We start from the raw sequence: 15,811 nt of genomic DNA, 5'->3' as shown, positions 1-15,811 counted from the left end.
ATGCTATAGAACAGCTTAGAACTACCCCACAGAATTTCCAAGGAGCGGCTGGTGGATTTGAACGGCTAACTTTTTGGTTAGCAGCTGAGCTCTTAACCATGACACCACCAGGGCTCCAAGGAAACTATAGACTTTAGTACAATTAAAATTTATTTTTAACCCATTAATCTATTATTTTATATTTGTATTCATTACTGTATAGAGTATAAAAGAAATATAAACATACAAAAAAAATTAGAAAACAACATAAGGGAAAATAATTCAACCTCACCCAATACCATACCTGTTGCCGTCAAGTCAGGTGGCTAGTGAATTCAAACTACCAACCTTTTAGGTTAAGCAGTCATATCTCTTAATCACTGCGCCACCAGGGCTCCAATTCAATCTTAGCTTCACTAAGTTCTGTAAGTTATGCTATTTCAATATATTTTTTTCAATTATTTTTCTTAACATTTGTTCATTTAAAGTGAAATTGGATGTTTCTGTGAAATTAATATTATTATTAAAAATCTCTTAAACATTTGTATGCTTTACTTTCAAGCATCAATAAGATAAGAATACAGTAACTAAAATATACTGATATTTCAGCATTTATATATGTTTTGAATATTAAACTTTACCACAAGTCTACGTACTTATTATAATTCTTATTATGCATCCATGGTTAAACATGTAATAGAGCTGGGAATATAATCCAGACCTCTGTGACTTCAGCAAGATGTTCATTTCCACTGTACTGTACTTTTTCTCATTTAAATGAAAAAAATAGTTTCAACCCAAAGTGTGTATTTGTTCTAGATAAATGCTCATGTTTTGGCGTTAAGTCAAAGCAACTAACTAATAAAACAAGCAAACAAACAAAAAAGTTGCCGTCCAGTTGATTCCAACTCATAGCGACCCTGTAGGACAGAGTAGAACTGCCCCATAGGGTTTCCAAGGAGCAGCTGGTAGATTCGAACTGCCAGCCTTTTGGTTAGCAGCCAAGCCCTTAACCACTATGCCACCAGAACTCTTACAACCTAATAGGGAAGGTATTGATGAAACTAAATTTGCTTATTACTATGTTATTAGAATGTAACTTTGAGTAAGTCACTTAAATGATGTGTACCTTGGTGTATAGGTATACTACAATTATATCTGTAAAATATGAATAATGATTAAAAGTTTTTATGAGGATTAAATAATATAAAATATCTAAAATTTTCTAGCAAAAACAACAACATACAACATATGGTATATATTTAATAAAATTTCATTCTCTTACTGTACTTTTTTGTTACGTGTTAAAATAGAAGACATTTCCTTTTTGTGACTTTTCTCCAAAAAAAAGGGAACATCCATATCTAAATATAAATTTATAAGTATAAAATATTAAAATATATATTAAAATGACTTTCCTTTTCCCCCTCTTCTATAGAATTGCAGAGTAGCTCTTGTGGAAACCCAGGAGTTCCACCCAAGGGTGTATTATATGGTACAAGGTTCGACGTTGGAGACAAGATTCGCTACAGCTGTGTAACTGGATATATCCTTGATGGCCACCCTCAACTCACCTGCATAGCCAATTCAATTAATACAGCCTCATGGGATTTTCCTGTTCCCATCTGTAGAGGTAAAAAAAAAAAAAACTGTTGATTTTTATGCTCATTGAATATTTGTTTGACACATGAGAATAATTTAAAGGTAAGTATTGTATTCAGCCAGTTTATTTATGAAACATGTTTAATGCTTGCTCCTTCAATAGAATCTTAAGCTTAAAAAAAGAATATACATATTGATATATAGGTGTATCGATATGTAATATCAAATACTACATAAAAAATATAGACAATACTTACTAAGACAAAGAAGCATAACTTGTGAAATGAAACCATAAAATTCATCTCTATGTTTATACACATATTTGTGCATCCATTGTATATGCATATGTATCTGCATATTTATATTAGGAAAACATATGGAGTTTATGACGTTTAGAAATTTAATCAGGCTTTCAAGGTTGTTATATTATTGAGAAATATTGACTGGATCTATGAATCTTTTAAATATTTCTGGTAGGGGATTTATCATGGGAATTTGTGAAATTAAGAATACTGTGGAGTTTATTATAGATACTGATAACAATTATTTGTGTTATGGAGAAAATACAGTAACATACTAGTGCAGGCAAAGGTTCAACATATAGAGCCTGGCAGATAGAACATGTTCAATACAAGTTTGCCCACAAAATTTTTGGAGCCGTTATCATTTTCTCTCTGAGTTTTGTTTCCTAACAAACAAAAATCAGTTGTATCATATTTGGCAAGTGCTTCTGTAGTTCCTCTATGAATGAGATATAGGAATGTCCAACTACTGATATAAATTACTTCCTCTCAAACATGTGGCTGCAAATTCATACAGTAGAAACCCCTGGAAGTTAGACACAAGTAACTTCTTATCCCAGCTTAGACACTTGCCTTGGGCAAATCATATCAACTCTCTGAGTCTCATTCTCCCATTTAACCAATGAGAGAAAAAATAATTCTCTTCCCTTTTTTCTGAGGATTAAGTAAGATAGTGCATACCAGTGACTGAGTAAAATATGTGCCATATATTGACACTGATATTCTTTCAAGTCTTTCAGTTTAGTTCCTTTTACAACTGTTTCTTCCACTACTGGTACTGCTGCTGCTACTACTACTACCATTGTTGCTGCTGCTGCTGACAGTACTGCTATGACTGTTATTAGTCACCACTTATTTGAGCACTTACAATGTGTTAATCACTTTAATAAGCATCATCATATTTAAAGTTCACAGCAATAGACTAGGAAACTGATGGTTGTAGTTTTAAAAATAATTGTCCAAGGTTACACAGCCAGTAAATGCCAAGAGCTATGAAGAGTCTGATATTTTACTCTACTTGCGAGGTAACAAGTTTTTCTGCCACCATTTCTTGGGATGGTGGTAGAAGATACAAGACTCCTGGGTCAGAAAGGAAAGACGGTTTATTACTCCCAGGAATGTTAGGAGCCAGAGTATCAGACTTTGCACTAATTTCCCAATTCTCATATTATGGCATAAACAGTGTGAGATAGTAGCTGCCTATGTATTAGCTTATATTACAGGAGAGGAACCCTGAGCTTAGGTAACTTTAGTTTTTTATAATGGGCAGTAGGGATGCACTTTAAGTGGAGACACCATCTCTGTCTGCAAAGTTGTGAGCAAACTTTCCTTCTGCTTTGGTGGAAGACACTTTTGCTATCCTACAAGGCTATTTGGTATGCAAACATCTTTGAAAAGATAGTTTGGAACAAAGGGCAGTCAGAACTTCTGACCAGAAAACGTGCAGAAACATGAGACTCCCATGAAGAATTGTTTCACAACAGTAATTGGAGGGGGAAGTGGAAGGAGGGATGCCACTTTTGAACCAAATCCTGTCTGGTTCTGGAGCCTGAGCTTGTAATCACTTTGACACTTCCCCACTTTGAGATTTCATTTCTCTTTAAAAAAAATGATTATGATGAGAGGAAAAGAAGTTTTATACATGAATCTGTCAAAAGACATATGTCAAATTTTTTTAAAACACAAAACTCTTTAAAGCCAAAAGGACATATTCAGATACTTTACACTAAGTAGTTAAGAAGCATTTGGAAGAGGTTTAAATGGAATATTACCAGCACTGTCTGAAAATTAATCTGTTCTGTGGGGCCCCTTCTTCTCTGTCTCAGTTCAGATCAGAACCTTTGGAGTCAGAAAGACCTGAGTCTAAATCCTGGTTTTGTCATTTACTGACTAGGTACTTGAAACAAATGGTAAATTACTTTGGAAACTATTTCTTTTACTATAACAGGATGAATAGATAGACAAAGTATAAAAACCATGGTATCGTTGAGAGTTTAATGTGATAATAAGGACCCTAAGAGGTGCAAACTGCTCAACTGCTAACCTAAAGGTGGGCAGTTTGAAGTCACCCAGCAGTGCTCCAGAAGAAAAAGACTGGAAATCTGCTTCTGTTAATATACAGCCAGGAAAACTATGGAGCAGATTTAACTCTGTAACACATGGGGTCGCCATGAGTCAGAATCGACTTGACGACAACTAACAACAATGTGATAACATATAAAGAGCCAGGTGTGTACTAAGTTATTTATGATAGCTCTATCTTCCCACTTTTCCTTAGCACTTGGTTCCGTCTCATCCTTAAAGGAAGGGCATATAGTCAATAGGGACCAGTTCGAAATGAATAATACAGATTTTTCTTATATCCAAGTATAACTCAAAAATCAACACTTCTACTTTTTGTTGTTGTTTGCTTATTTGTTTGTTTGTTCTGTCAGAGATTATCCCCTACTTCCCCACTCCTTATCCCCAAGTCCCTTAGGTTTATTTTCTTTGACTTCCATTCTAACCTCTGTGGATTTTAATATACCAAAAATGTGATACTCACTGCTTTTGGAAATGCTGCCTACTCAACTTCAGTCTGACAAGTTCACCTATTCTCTTGTTCAGCAGTAGTCCTAATGAACAAACTTATTCATTCATATGTATCTATTAAGGGCCTATCTTGTGCAAAGCATTATGTAGTATGCCAAAAATCAAATGATTACTAAGAAATAATTCCTGCTTTTAAGAACCTATGGTCTAGTGGGACAGATCATAATGTAATCAAATAATTACAATGATAACTGATAAGTGCTTTATTAGAAGAATATGTACAGGATGCTAGACACCTTTATAAGGAAGATACTAATTCCTCCCAGCTGAGTGGAAGGAAATTCAGAGGAGAACAACACTTTAAGAGGCAATTTCACAGAGGACCTGCTAAAAATACAACCTATATAGAATAAGAACATTCGGAATGAAGCAGTAATTCATGTAGAAAGTACAAATTTTCCTTTCCAGCCTCAAAAATGGTTCTCATGTGTTACTAATATTCACTGGCTTAAAGGTAGAATCTATGAACTTATAGTTCATAGAGCATATGATCTAATTTTCTAAGAAGAAATTTATCTCCCACTAACCAAATCTCTATTAAATAATAGGTGAATAGTGTATTTGCAATTTGTGTGATTGTCCTTAAGTTTGAAAGAAAAGATAGGAAACTACTCAATTCATGCCTTCTCTCCTCTGCTGTTTGCCACTTGATAGCATACTGATTCTTTAATTTATAACTTTGCAGGGGGTTGATAACTCTGTAATGATCTGCCTACTGCTTTTCCTGGAGTTTATATAGAGTCTCTCCTTGATGAAACTCTTGCCTTGAGAGAGTTCTTTTGATGCTTCCTAACAATGATAGTTTAATTAAGAAAAAAAATGAATGTTACATCAACCGAGAGGGTACAGTGCAAGGGTTTTTGTGTTTGTTCACAGACAGGATGAATTTTATCAACACCATCTGCTAGCATTTGTAAAAGGAGACTTACTGCCTGATGCTGAGCTAAGCAATATCCTATAAAAAGTGAAATGTAATTCTTCTGCTCTCAGGCTCGAATGAAAATACCTGGCACACAGACTTTTCTGTACCTGCTTCCTTTGACAGACGTTGCCATGACATGTATTCCCACTGACACTTGAGGCGGTCTTAGACTCCTTCCCAACACAATTAAAACAAACAAACAAACAAAAAACAACCATTGCCTTCAAGTCAATTTTGACTCATAGCGACCCTATAGGACAGAGTGGAACTGCTCCATAGGGTTTCCAAGCAGCACCTGGTGGATTCCAACTGCCTACCTTTTGGTTAGCAGCCGTAGCTCTTAACCACTATGCCACCAGGTTTTCTAGTGCTCACGATACTCATTACTAATTAAGAGTAATTGGCAGACAAGATGAAATGGATATACCATCCCTACACAAAACATTCTAAATTTGCAAGGATATTCCATATTCAATATACACATCCAAGGGAAAACTGAAATGTATGTGAAAGGCACATACAAATTCTTGTGTTATAAAGGCACCTAAATGTGGGTCTACATTTTTAAAAATCAATTTGATGGAAGAATTATCATATTAACATTTAAGGAGTTAGTCATAGAAAATTTAAGGTTATATTAGGAATATGGAATCCCTGGGTTAACATGACCAGCTGCTAACCAAAAATTTGACAGTTTGAGTCCACCCAGAGGCGCCTTAGAAGGAAGGCCTGGTGATCTACTTCCAAAAAAATCAACCATTGAAATTTAATTCTGTATGTTGTATGAATTTTGGATTAACTAAAGAAAATTTTAAAAAGATGTTCTTTTGGCTCGATGTTTGATTGTATTTACAGCAAAAAGTAAAGGTCTTTTTATTCCATTTGAGGGTTTAGGTGAAACACTAATCAATGAAGGGTTGTGATTCTATAAAATGCTGGTGGAGTTTATTTTGATCTGACAGGCAAAATCGTTTCGTGGTAAGGTACACATCATATAGTCAACTGGTGCTATGTGATTTACACCAAATATTTGACAGTACAGATGAACAAAAGGCGTAATGAGGGAAATCTTTCCTTTGATAAAGCAAGATAAACTGCAATTAGCTAAAGTAGCAATGAGGAGTGGAAAGGGTCGTCTAAGTTTTATTCTTGGGAATAAGACTGCCTTCCACTACTACATGGAAGATAAAATGGCTGATGAAAAATGAGCAGCAGCTTGTCTTGTCAGAATATAATTTTATTCTCCTGTTTAAAACCTTGATCAAGAATTCTGGATAAACATCTAATACCAAAATATGGAATTGGACTGGGCACTTAAAGATACTAGTTGGGGAAGGGGAAATAGGAGGGAAGATTTACCCAGATGTTTTCTATATGCAAATTATACCAAAAGCCTTCCAAAGAAGTGACTTCTAATCAGGGGTTAGAAATAAAATAAATTTTTTAAAAAAATCTAGTAAGGGGTGTTAAAAAGAAGTAATGTTTGTAAAGTACACGTTGTGGAGGCTGATGAAAGGGCTAATGGAGGATACTTATTTTATGTATATGGCCCCATACTCAGTAGTCTGGAAAGGCATTAAAAAACAGAAAATACTATTTCTTCTATGTATACAAGTATTCATGCATAAATACTGAAATATAGTATTCAGGAATATGAAATAAATTAAGAATAGAAATAATTACTGATAAAACCTAAGTAAAAAATAATTTTAAAAAGAAGAAACCTGGCAAATATTTTATTGAATTAAAAAAAGACAACACATAAATAATGCACTGCCATGCTGTATTTACTCTATATAGTGCTTAAACAGAATAATAAACTGCAAATTAGATAATTGAAAATAATTCTATCGTGAGATTTTTGGTACGAGATCAGAACAGAGCCAAGGTTTTTCTATTCACACCTTGTCATTTTTCTTCAGATTCTGTACTAAGGATGAGAATATTTTATTGTAATTCCCTGAATCATAGAGAGAATAATGTTAGTAGTAAACTGCTCTATGCCAGTGAAAGAAACAAAGAAACAAAACCTCAAATGCACTATCAGATATCAGGATGTTTTGCATTAAGAATTGTTTTTAGGAATTGCTTTAATGGTTTGATTTATTTGATTTTCAAAGATGTCAACACTTCCGTTACCATTGGTATAACAGTATACCAGCCTTTTTTATGCCTCTGGACCTCATTGGTAGTACACTATTCCAGTTCTAATGCATTTGCCGCAAGGTGGGTCTCTTTTGAAATGAGTGAAGCTCAGCAAACTGGAGTTGGAGTCTCATTGTTCTGTAGGTAGACGTTCTGTTAGGTGATGCTTCCTCGATGTGTTAGTTTTATAAAGTTTTGCCTTTTTTTCCCTTTATTTCTGTGAGTTAAGGCTTGCAAGCGTAATTATGGCTTTCCTTTGTGATAGTTAGGGAGCCCTGATGGGTTTGATTTGGTTTTTCTGTGTCATATTTGGAAAACCAGAGGTCCCTCATGTAACCTAATGGAAAGGCACTGGCAATAAATCATGTATCTAGTTACCGTAGGTATAGAAGCCCTGGTGGCATAGTGGTTAAGAGCTCAGCTGCTAACAAAACGTCAGTGGTTCAAATCCACCAGTCGCTCCTTGGAAGCCCTATGGGGTGGTTCTCTCTGTTCTATAGGGTTGCTATGAGTCAGAATCGACTTGATGGCAATGGGTTTGGTTTCTTCATTTTTTACCATAGGTATACTGTCATACCACAGATTGTGGCACCAAAGTGCCACTAGCCTCATTGGTGAATTGTATTACCAGATCATATTTCTGAAAATCCATGTTACCAACCAAAAATTTAAACACAATCAATTAGTAGCATTCATTCCAATACTGAAAATGCATGCCATCAAAAATATTTTTTTAAAAATAAAAATTTAGTAATGAAAAGTTTTAAGTATTGTCTCAAGAAATATTTGGGCACAGACGTGGAAGAAATTTGAGTTCCTCCACCACACTTGCCATTATTACCTCAGCAATTGGGCGCAACAACTGGCTTTCATTAGTCCTATCACTTCGCATAGAGGGATCTAGTCTCTTATGTGAACAGCTATATTTGATCCTAATGAGGCAAACATTTTGTGCATGTTTTTTAGTAAACAAGCAAGTTAAACATGAATCATTTGGTAATGGGGTTATACTAACTCCTCAAGGCCTTCGAGCAAAATTCCAGGGATGTCCAGCCACAAGGAAAAATTTACAAGTATCACAGGTCAGTAGCTGCTTTTTCATTACTTCCTTGAAAACACTGGCTGTTCCATCAACAATCAGGTCAACACTCAATTGCTCTCTCATGTACCCTAGTCTTGTTTTGAACAGTACATTTGTGTGATAAAATGATGTAAATGTCCTGATTAAATTGACTTAATAGTGTCCCTCATGATGAGCAAAGGGCACAAGGTTTATCTTTAAGAACACAAGATCTGTGAGTGGATTTACCTCTCCTTCAAGTATGCGTGTGTTGTTTCTTATGTCAAAAACTGAATAACTTCACTTATCTAAGAAGATTGGAAGATTAAAGAGACTAAATTAAATGAGATGATATTTTTGAAAATATTTATATAATGCGTGACACATAGGAGGTATTCAAAATATGCTAATTGAATCTGAATACATATAAGTAAAGTATATTTTTAAAAAACAGTGTAGAAGTAATAGCAATTACTTATTGCACTATATACACATTTAGCATATTTAAAAATATCTATGAAAAGTTAAATATGCACCAGGAGATCTGATATAATGGAGAATACGTATATGTAATTTTTTTGTTTTTTTAATAAGAGAGAGAATAACTCTGGGAAGAGTAGACTCTGGACTAACAAATGCCTTGTTTGCTTTATATCTCTTCCACTGAGAAGATGTAGAACCTCAGATCTTGGTATTTAAATTTGGAGGGCCTCAGTTTTCTCAGTTGTATAATGGGGACAGTCCTACTTTATTTATCATTTTATGGTGAAGATTATGTTAGATAATGTAGGTAAAATACATCTTAAAATACATAATCCATATTATTCACAAAGTTATAATTACTATATTATTTTTTATCATTGTCATCAAAACAGAAGAGAAATATACCCTATACGATGGTATATATTTGAATATGAGGTAGCACTGAGACACTGGATATTTGAAAACTGATAATACCACCAAGGAGATATATATAGGCTCTAAAACCGTACAGATAGTAGAATTCATCGTTCTCAGAGCTGTAGTGGTTGAGAGCTTTCCCACGTTAGTGTAGTAAACTAAATTGAAATCAGTTGAAAACCCTGTGGAGCAGTTCTACTCTGCACACATGGGGCCACCATGAGTTGAAATTGGCAACCAAAAACAACAGCTACAATTACAACAAATATATACATATATATATAGTGAAAATATGTGTTTCCCAAGGATACCATAGCATTTCTGAGTTATCTGTTTCAGCTCTTCTCAAATTTGAAGTATACTGAGTAACTAAATAGATTATTTATTGAAAGCTCACAGTATCCATGGGCCACATTGCTGAGTATAATGATGGATGAAATGTAGCCCTGGGCCTCATAGAACTTAATCTGTTGATCTATTGGATATGTGACCTCTGTGTTTGGTGACCTAGTTAATGCCCAAATGTGCATCCTTTAATTTCATGCAGAAAGATATAGTGACAGTCTTGTGTAACCAATAGTTGCTGGCCTTTGGGTATTAGTTACATTCAGAGAAGAAAATCCATGCCTTCTATTCTTACTCAGCTGCTGCAACTAAAATCTGCCGTCTCTTTAACTTTCAACTCAGGTACTGTTTTCCCATTTTTACTCTATACTTGCATTTTTCTCCTTTCAAGAAGCAATTTACTTTTATTCCTTTCCCACCATGTGTATAATAACTCAAACATTTTTTTGTTTATTGTCTAAATTTTGGTTCTTTTTCTATTCTTATTTTAAACTAATTCATTTTGTTTGACAGTAGACTCAGCTTTGTAAAGTTTGTATTATTTATTATATGTCATGGTAATAGATACATTGTTAATTTACAGATTATTTTTCCCTTAGTAGAGTGATTTCCACTTCTTTCTCTTTCTGTGCAATTCCTAAAAAAATGCTGATGATGTGTATTTTGGAAATCAAAGACAAAAATAATTTGTTTGAAACACCATGTCTTACTTGTTTATGCCTAAATCATTTAACTTTGAGCCATATATTCCTGTGGAGGCTTGTTTTTCTTTCTGTTTGTTTTGCTTGTTTCTTTTTTTTTTGAAAAATAAGAATATAAAAGCATTTGTTCTAAATGCCAGATCCAGATTGTATGGGGAAAGTTTGCATTTTTGAAGAAGCTATAACAAGTAGTTCCATAATGTTCCCAAAATAAAAACAATTTTATAAACATTAAGCAATATTCATTTCTCATACTAATCTACATTTCACAACAACTGTAAAGAAAGATAAATTATATCATTTTAGTGCTCACAAGGCACTCAAATAATTATATAGGCCTATGACTTAAAAAAAAAAAAAAAGAAGAGGAAGAATGGAGCATGCTTAGTCTGAAATATATTGACAGCTTCACCATCCCCTGTGGTGAAATAGACTGTTTAATGCAGGATAAGAACCCTGAAAAGCAATCATCTAACTTCCTGCTAGGATACAAATTCAGTGAACCACAGCAATGACCATCTGGTATTCTGCTTTCTGTAAACTCACCTCTCTAAAGATACAGTGGAATAATTTAGGATAAATGAATCAAGGAAGGAGAATGGTAGCCCAACAAAGACATTGAGTTATGTCATGTAATACATATTTCAGTGGACTAACTCAACCTGAAAAGTAGCCCCCCTCCTTTTTTTGTGCCAAGAAAGAACAGGGATAATAATTTTTATGGGGGTCATTCTAGAATGACAGTTATACTTTTTTGATGTTGAACTCATTGTCTTTAGTGCAATTCAATTGGTCACCCACTAAATTAGGGTATTATATAGATTATATTTAGTTGAGCCCTTTATTGTTGAACTGTCTTTCATACAGTTAATAATGGAGAACAAGAGTTAAATCCTGAAATTTGGATGACTTCTGAAATTCTGTTTTTTGGACTTGTACTCAGTGTGCTTGAAATTTCAAACTTTTCTATGGTCACTCTACAAAGGCTTTGCCCAACTGTAGACCTAACTCAAAAAGAATACAAATTTAATTTTCTGTATAATTATTATATATGTAAAATTGACAGTAAATACCTTAAATCTTGAAAGATTCTTGAAAAAAGTATTTTGTCTATAATTTTAATTATTGGGTTTTTTTTTGTCAGTAATTTCTAATGTTTTGACCAATACTCTTCATTTATTGCTCTTTATATTTATTATAAAGGTTAACATAGCATTCAATTTAAGTTAAAATTTTAAGGCTACATATATATATATATATATGTATATATATACACAGAGCCCTGGTGGCACAGTGGTTAAGAGATCAAGTGCTAACCAAAAGGTCGGCGGTTCAAATCCACCAGCCGCTCCTTGGAAACCGTATGGTGTAGTTCTACCCTGTCCTATAGGGTCACTATGAGTTGCAATGGAATATATATATATCTATATCTATATCTATATCTATCTATCTATATATATCTATATATATATATCTCCATAAATTTATGATATACAGAGCAAAATAAAATAAATGCAAAATAAGAAATATGTTGAAAAATAACAGAAGATTAAGATGGAACGAAGAACAAGGTTAATATACAAAAGTCATGTCCTAGATTCTTAAATACTTCTTAGAAACAACACTGAATTTGGTTCTAATCTATCAGGCAACCTATACAAATCTGAAACACATCATTAGTTTATAGTCTTACAAAGTAAGAGCAAACAAGTTGTGACTGAAAACCACATTTACTGATCAGAATGAGAAATGCCCTATATAATGTGTCAAAGAAAGATCCAGTATAATTCAGTGCACTAAATCCTCTACAATATCTGTACATACTGAACTCAGGGAATCAGTTTCACAGGGCTTCATCACATTTTCTTACTAATATACAAATGAGGATACAATACTGAAAACCATATAAGAGGACTGTATTCATTTAAAAAAAAAAAAAACCCCTATCACCGTTGAGTCGATTCTGACTCATAGAGACCTTATAGGACAGAGTAGAACTGCCTCATAGAATTTCCAAGGAGTGCCTGGTGGATTCAAACTGCTGGCTTTTGGTTAGCAGCCGTAGCTCTTAACCACTACACCACCAGGGTTTCTGTATTTATATAGTAAGTATATAATAGAAACATGGTCTAATGTCACTGGCAAACTCTCAAATGATATAGAAACTGAACGGTCTAGACTTAGTTCTGACCCAATTTTTACATATTTACAAAATTTGGATCATTTTGTTAGCTTGTAAATCGGGTATCTGGCCTGAAAATTAATCATCTGACAACAGAACCAAAAGCATAACATCTCTACATTAATAAGACCTTTATTTTCTTTTACATTTTATCATTCAGTGGATGTTTAATAAATTTTCCAAAATAAGTTAATTTATTATATTTCCTCATTTTATACAGAAAATTCAGTATGAATATAACAAATAACATCTTAGATTTCCCAATAATCTATTAAAAAAAAAAACACAAAAAATTGTTGCCATCGAGTCAATTTCAACTCATAGTGGCACTATAGGACAGAGCAGAACTGCCCCATAGGGTTTCCAAGGCTATAATCTTTACAGAAGCAGACTTCTACATCTTTCTCCAACTGCAGATCTTTCGGTTAGCAGCGGAGTGCTTAACCACTATGCCACCAGAGTTCCCTCAATAATCTATAACTACTTATTATTCATAAATGCAATATAAATTACATATTAATGTCTAGCTTTTCTGAAATCGTTATATATTTATCATATCATAGCTCTTTGTAAAATGGCTGTTTCTGCTGAATCTTTGTATCTTAAAAAAAAAAAACACTCTTTTACACAAAGTAGATGAGGTCATTGTCAATGCAATTGCATATTTAAAAAATTGTCCCATTGCAAAGTATTGTACCTGAGAAGAAACATCAGACATTTTATTGCTCTAGCCCTAAGTATTATTCAAAGCACATAAAATATGATGGCTAAAATGTTAAAATTTCAAGATTTTAATGCTAGATTTTTATATTAAAGAGAAGGTAACATTCTTCTATTTATATTTATATTCGCTTAACAAATAGTATTGCTTGACAATGATGGAGAAGAGGTACAAAATGTTGCTGATTTTAAGCAGCTTATAGATAACTATGCAAGAGAGCCTCTTCCACACCACTCCCAAGAAAAGTACAATTAAAATGTCATAGAAGATCAGAGGCAGTGGAGAGTTTTGTCTTGGTGGGAGGGAGATTAATCTGGATGGAGACTTGAAGAATAACTTCTATGTTTATATTTTATTGCCTCCTTAACTAGGCAATAGTAGGGTAGATTAAGTAGGGTAGATTTCTACTTGACTACTAGGAGGAAGAAAGTTTTAAGAAGGAAGCTTTTCTGGCCTAAGAAGATGCTCTGTGGCCTAAGCAGAAGCTCCATAAATTGGTGTCAGCAAATCAGAAGTTTTTTGAGATGTCAAGCATATTCTTCAGACAATATGGCAACTGCTGGTCAAGTAAAAGATCCATTGTAGGGAGAGACCATCAGCAATCATTCGGAGGTTTGCATCCTCCATTTTGCACAAAACGAAATTGGAGAAAAATTGAGGGAAGTTTCTATTTTCCATCTCAACAATAATAATGCCATAGCTAATATTTATCAAGTCCTAATTATGTTCTGAACAAGCCCTGGCGGTGCAATGTTTAAAGCACTCGTCTGCCAACCAAAAGGTGGGTGGTTCAGACCACCAGTCACTCTGCAGGAGAAAGAAGAGGCAGTCTGCTTCCATAAAGATTTACAGCCTTGGAAATCCTATGGGGCAGTTCTATTCTATCCTGTAGGGACATTCTGAGTTGGAATCAACTCAGCTGTAGTGGGTTTGGTTTTTTAAATTATTTTCTAAGCATAGTTCTACGCATTTGTATAAGAATGACCTCATTTCAACTTTATAAAGGCTTACTAATTAGGTAATATGATTTTTCTCATTTTATAGTTACCAAAATTAGGCAATTAGAGGTGAAAATCCTGTGAAAGGCCACACTGAAATTGTGATTGTTGTTGTTAGGAGCCGTCCAGTCGGTTCAGATTCATAGCGACCCTATATACAACAGAACAAAACACTGACCAGACTGCACCATCCTTACAATCGTGATTAAGACCTACTAAACCAGAACTATTTTATGTAACATCTTTGTAAGATTCTAGACACTTTGCAACTTTCCAATGATGGTAATTTTTCCTTGGCACGATACTCTGGACTCACTGAAAGCAAGGACTGTGTCATATTTGATTTTGTATCTCCAATACTTAGCATATGATAGACACTCAACATAGGATGTTATTAAATTAAACCACTGCCTGATTTTCATGATTATTAATAGTGAAAACTTTTTGAAAAAACCATATTCTGCTTCTCAGAAGTATGAGATCTTTCAGTGGCTTTATCACCTCGGATACTTTTGTCTACAAATTATAGAAAACCTACTTAAAATTGGATTAAACAATAAAGACTTATTATCTTGCAAAACGTAAAATTCGGTGGTCGAGTTATTCTAGATTCACTTAATTCAGCAGCTCAAAGGACCCCACTTCCTTCAATCTTTCCTCATTATGATTCTTTGCTTATTGATTTCTTCTTCTAGGCTATTTTCCTCGTGGTTCAAATATATTTTCCAGTGTTCCTGGATTTGACAGACACTATCCAGAGGCAAACAAGGGAACGGCTTAGTCTTGTTCCCCTTTTTAAAAACAAAGAACTTTCTAAAATCCTCCAAACCCCAGAGAGCTGCCTTACTGTTTTTCCACATCTCTTTGGCCAGAATTGTGTCCCAGACCCAAGACCATACAAGTCATTTTCAATGTGGAGTGAGATCACCATCCTTCACTAATCAAGATACATTCTCTTGGACATTTATGAATGCTCTGAGGATAGACTAAAATTTCTGTTAGCAAGGAAAAGTGGGAGTGGCTGTTGGTATCTATCTTTGTAGCAGAAAGATCATTTTGGATTAATTCTGGGATTATCTTTCCATCTCATAAATTTTAGCATCTTCAGTACATGGTCTGATTTGATTTAACATCTATCCTGTAAATAGGGCATATGGTTCCTGGATCATATTTTAGGTAACTTTTTATGGACAAAGGAGAGAATTTCTAAGTAATGATCAGAGACAAAAGGAGGTTATGTGGCATGTTGGAAGATATTATTCAATGAGGATGGTTTTATAACTTCGTTCGTTAGCAATACCCAGTAATCACAAGCGAAAGCTATTCAGTTTTTTATTATTATCTTTTTTTTTTTTTTTTTTT

At 34.1% G+C, this 15,811-nt stretch overlaps 1 protein-coding gene across 2 annotated transcripts in view; it reads left to right on the top strand.

The window, feature by feature from the left end:
* Window positions 1-15,811, top strand: part of CSMD3 (CUB and Sushi multiple domains 3) — a 1,379,111-nt gene that overhangs the window by 319,658 nt on the left and 1,043,642 nt on the right. For both annotated transcript variants that reach the window (XM_004372959.1, XM_004372958.1), the window contains exon 4: window positions 1,418-1,612. In XM_004372959.1, the coding sequence (XP_004373016.1) occupies window positions 1,418-1,612 (195 nt within the window). The remainder of the gene's footprint in view (window positions 1-1,417; window positions 1,613-15,811) is intronic.

The sequence above is a fragment of the Trichechus manatus genome, unplaced genomic scaffold (genome assembly GCF_000243295.1).
Source record: "Trichechus manatus latirostris isolate Lorelei unplaced genomic scaffold, TriManLat1.0 scaffold00022, whole genome shotgun sequence".
NCBI lineage: Eukaryota > Metazoa > Chordata > Mammalia > Sirenia > Trichechidae > Trichechus > Trichechus manatus.
Note: the sequence above shows the minus strand (reverse complement) of the source record. Positions and strands in the feature narration are given on the sequence as shown.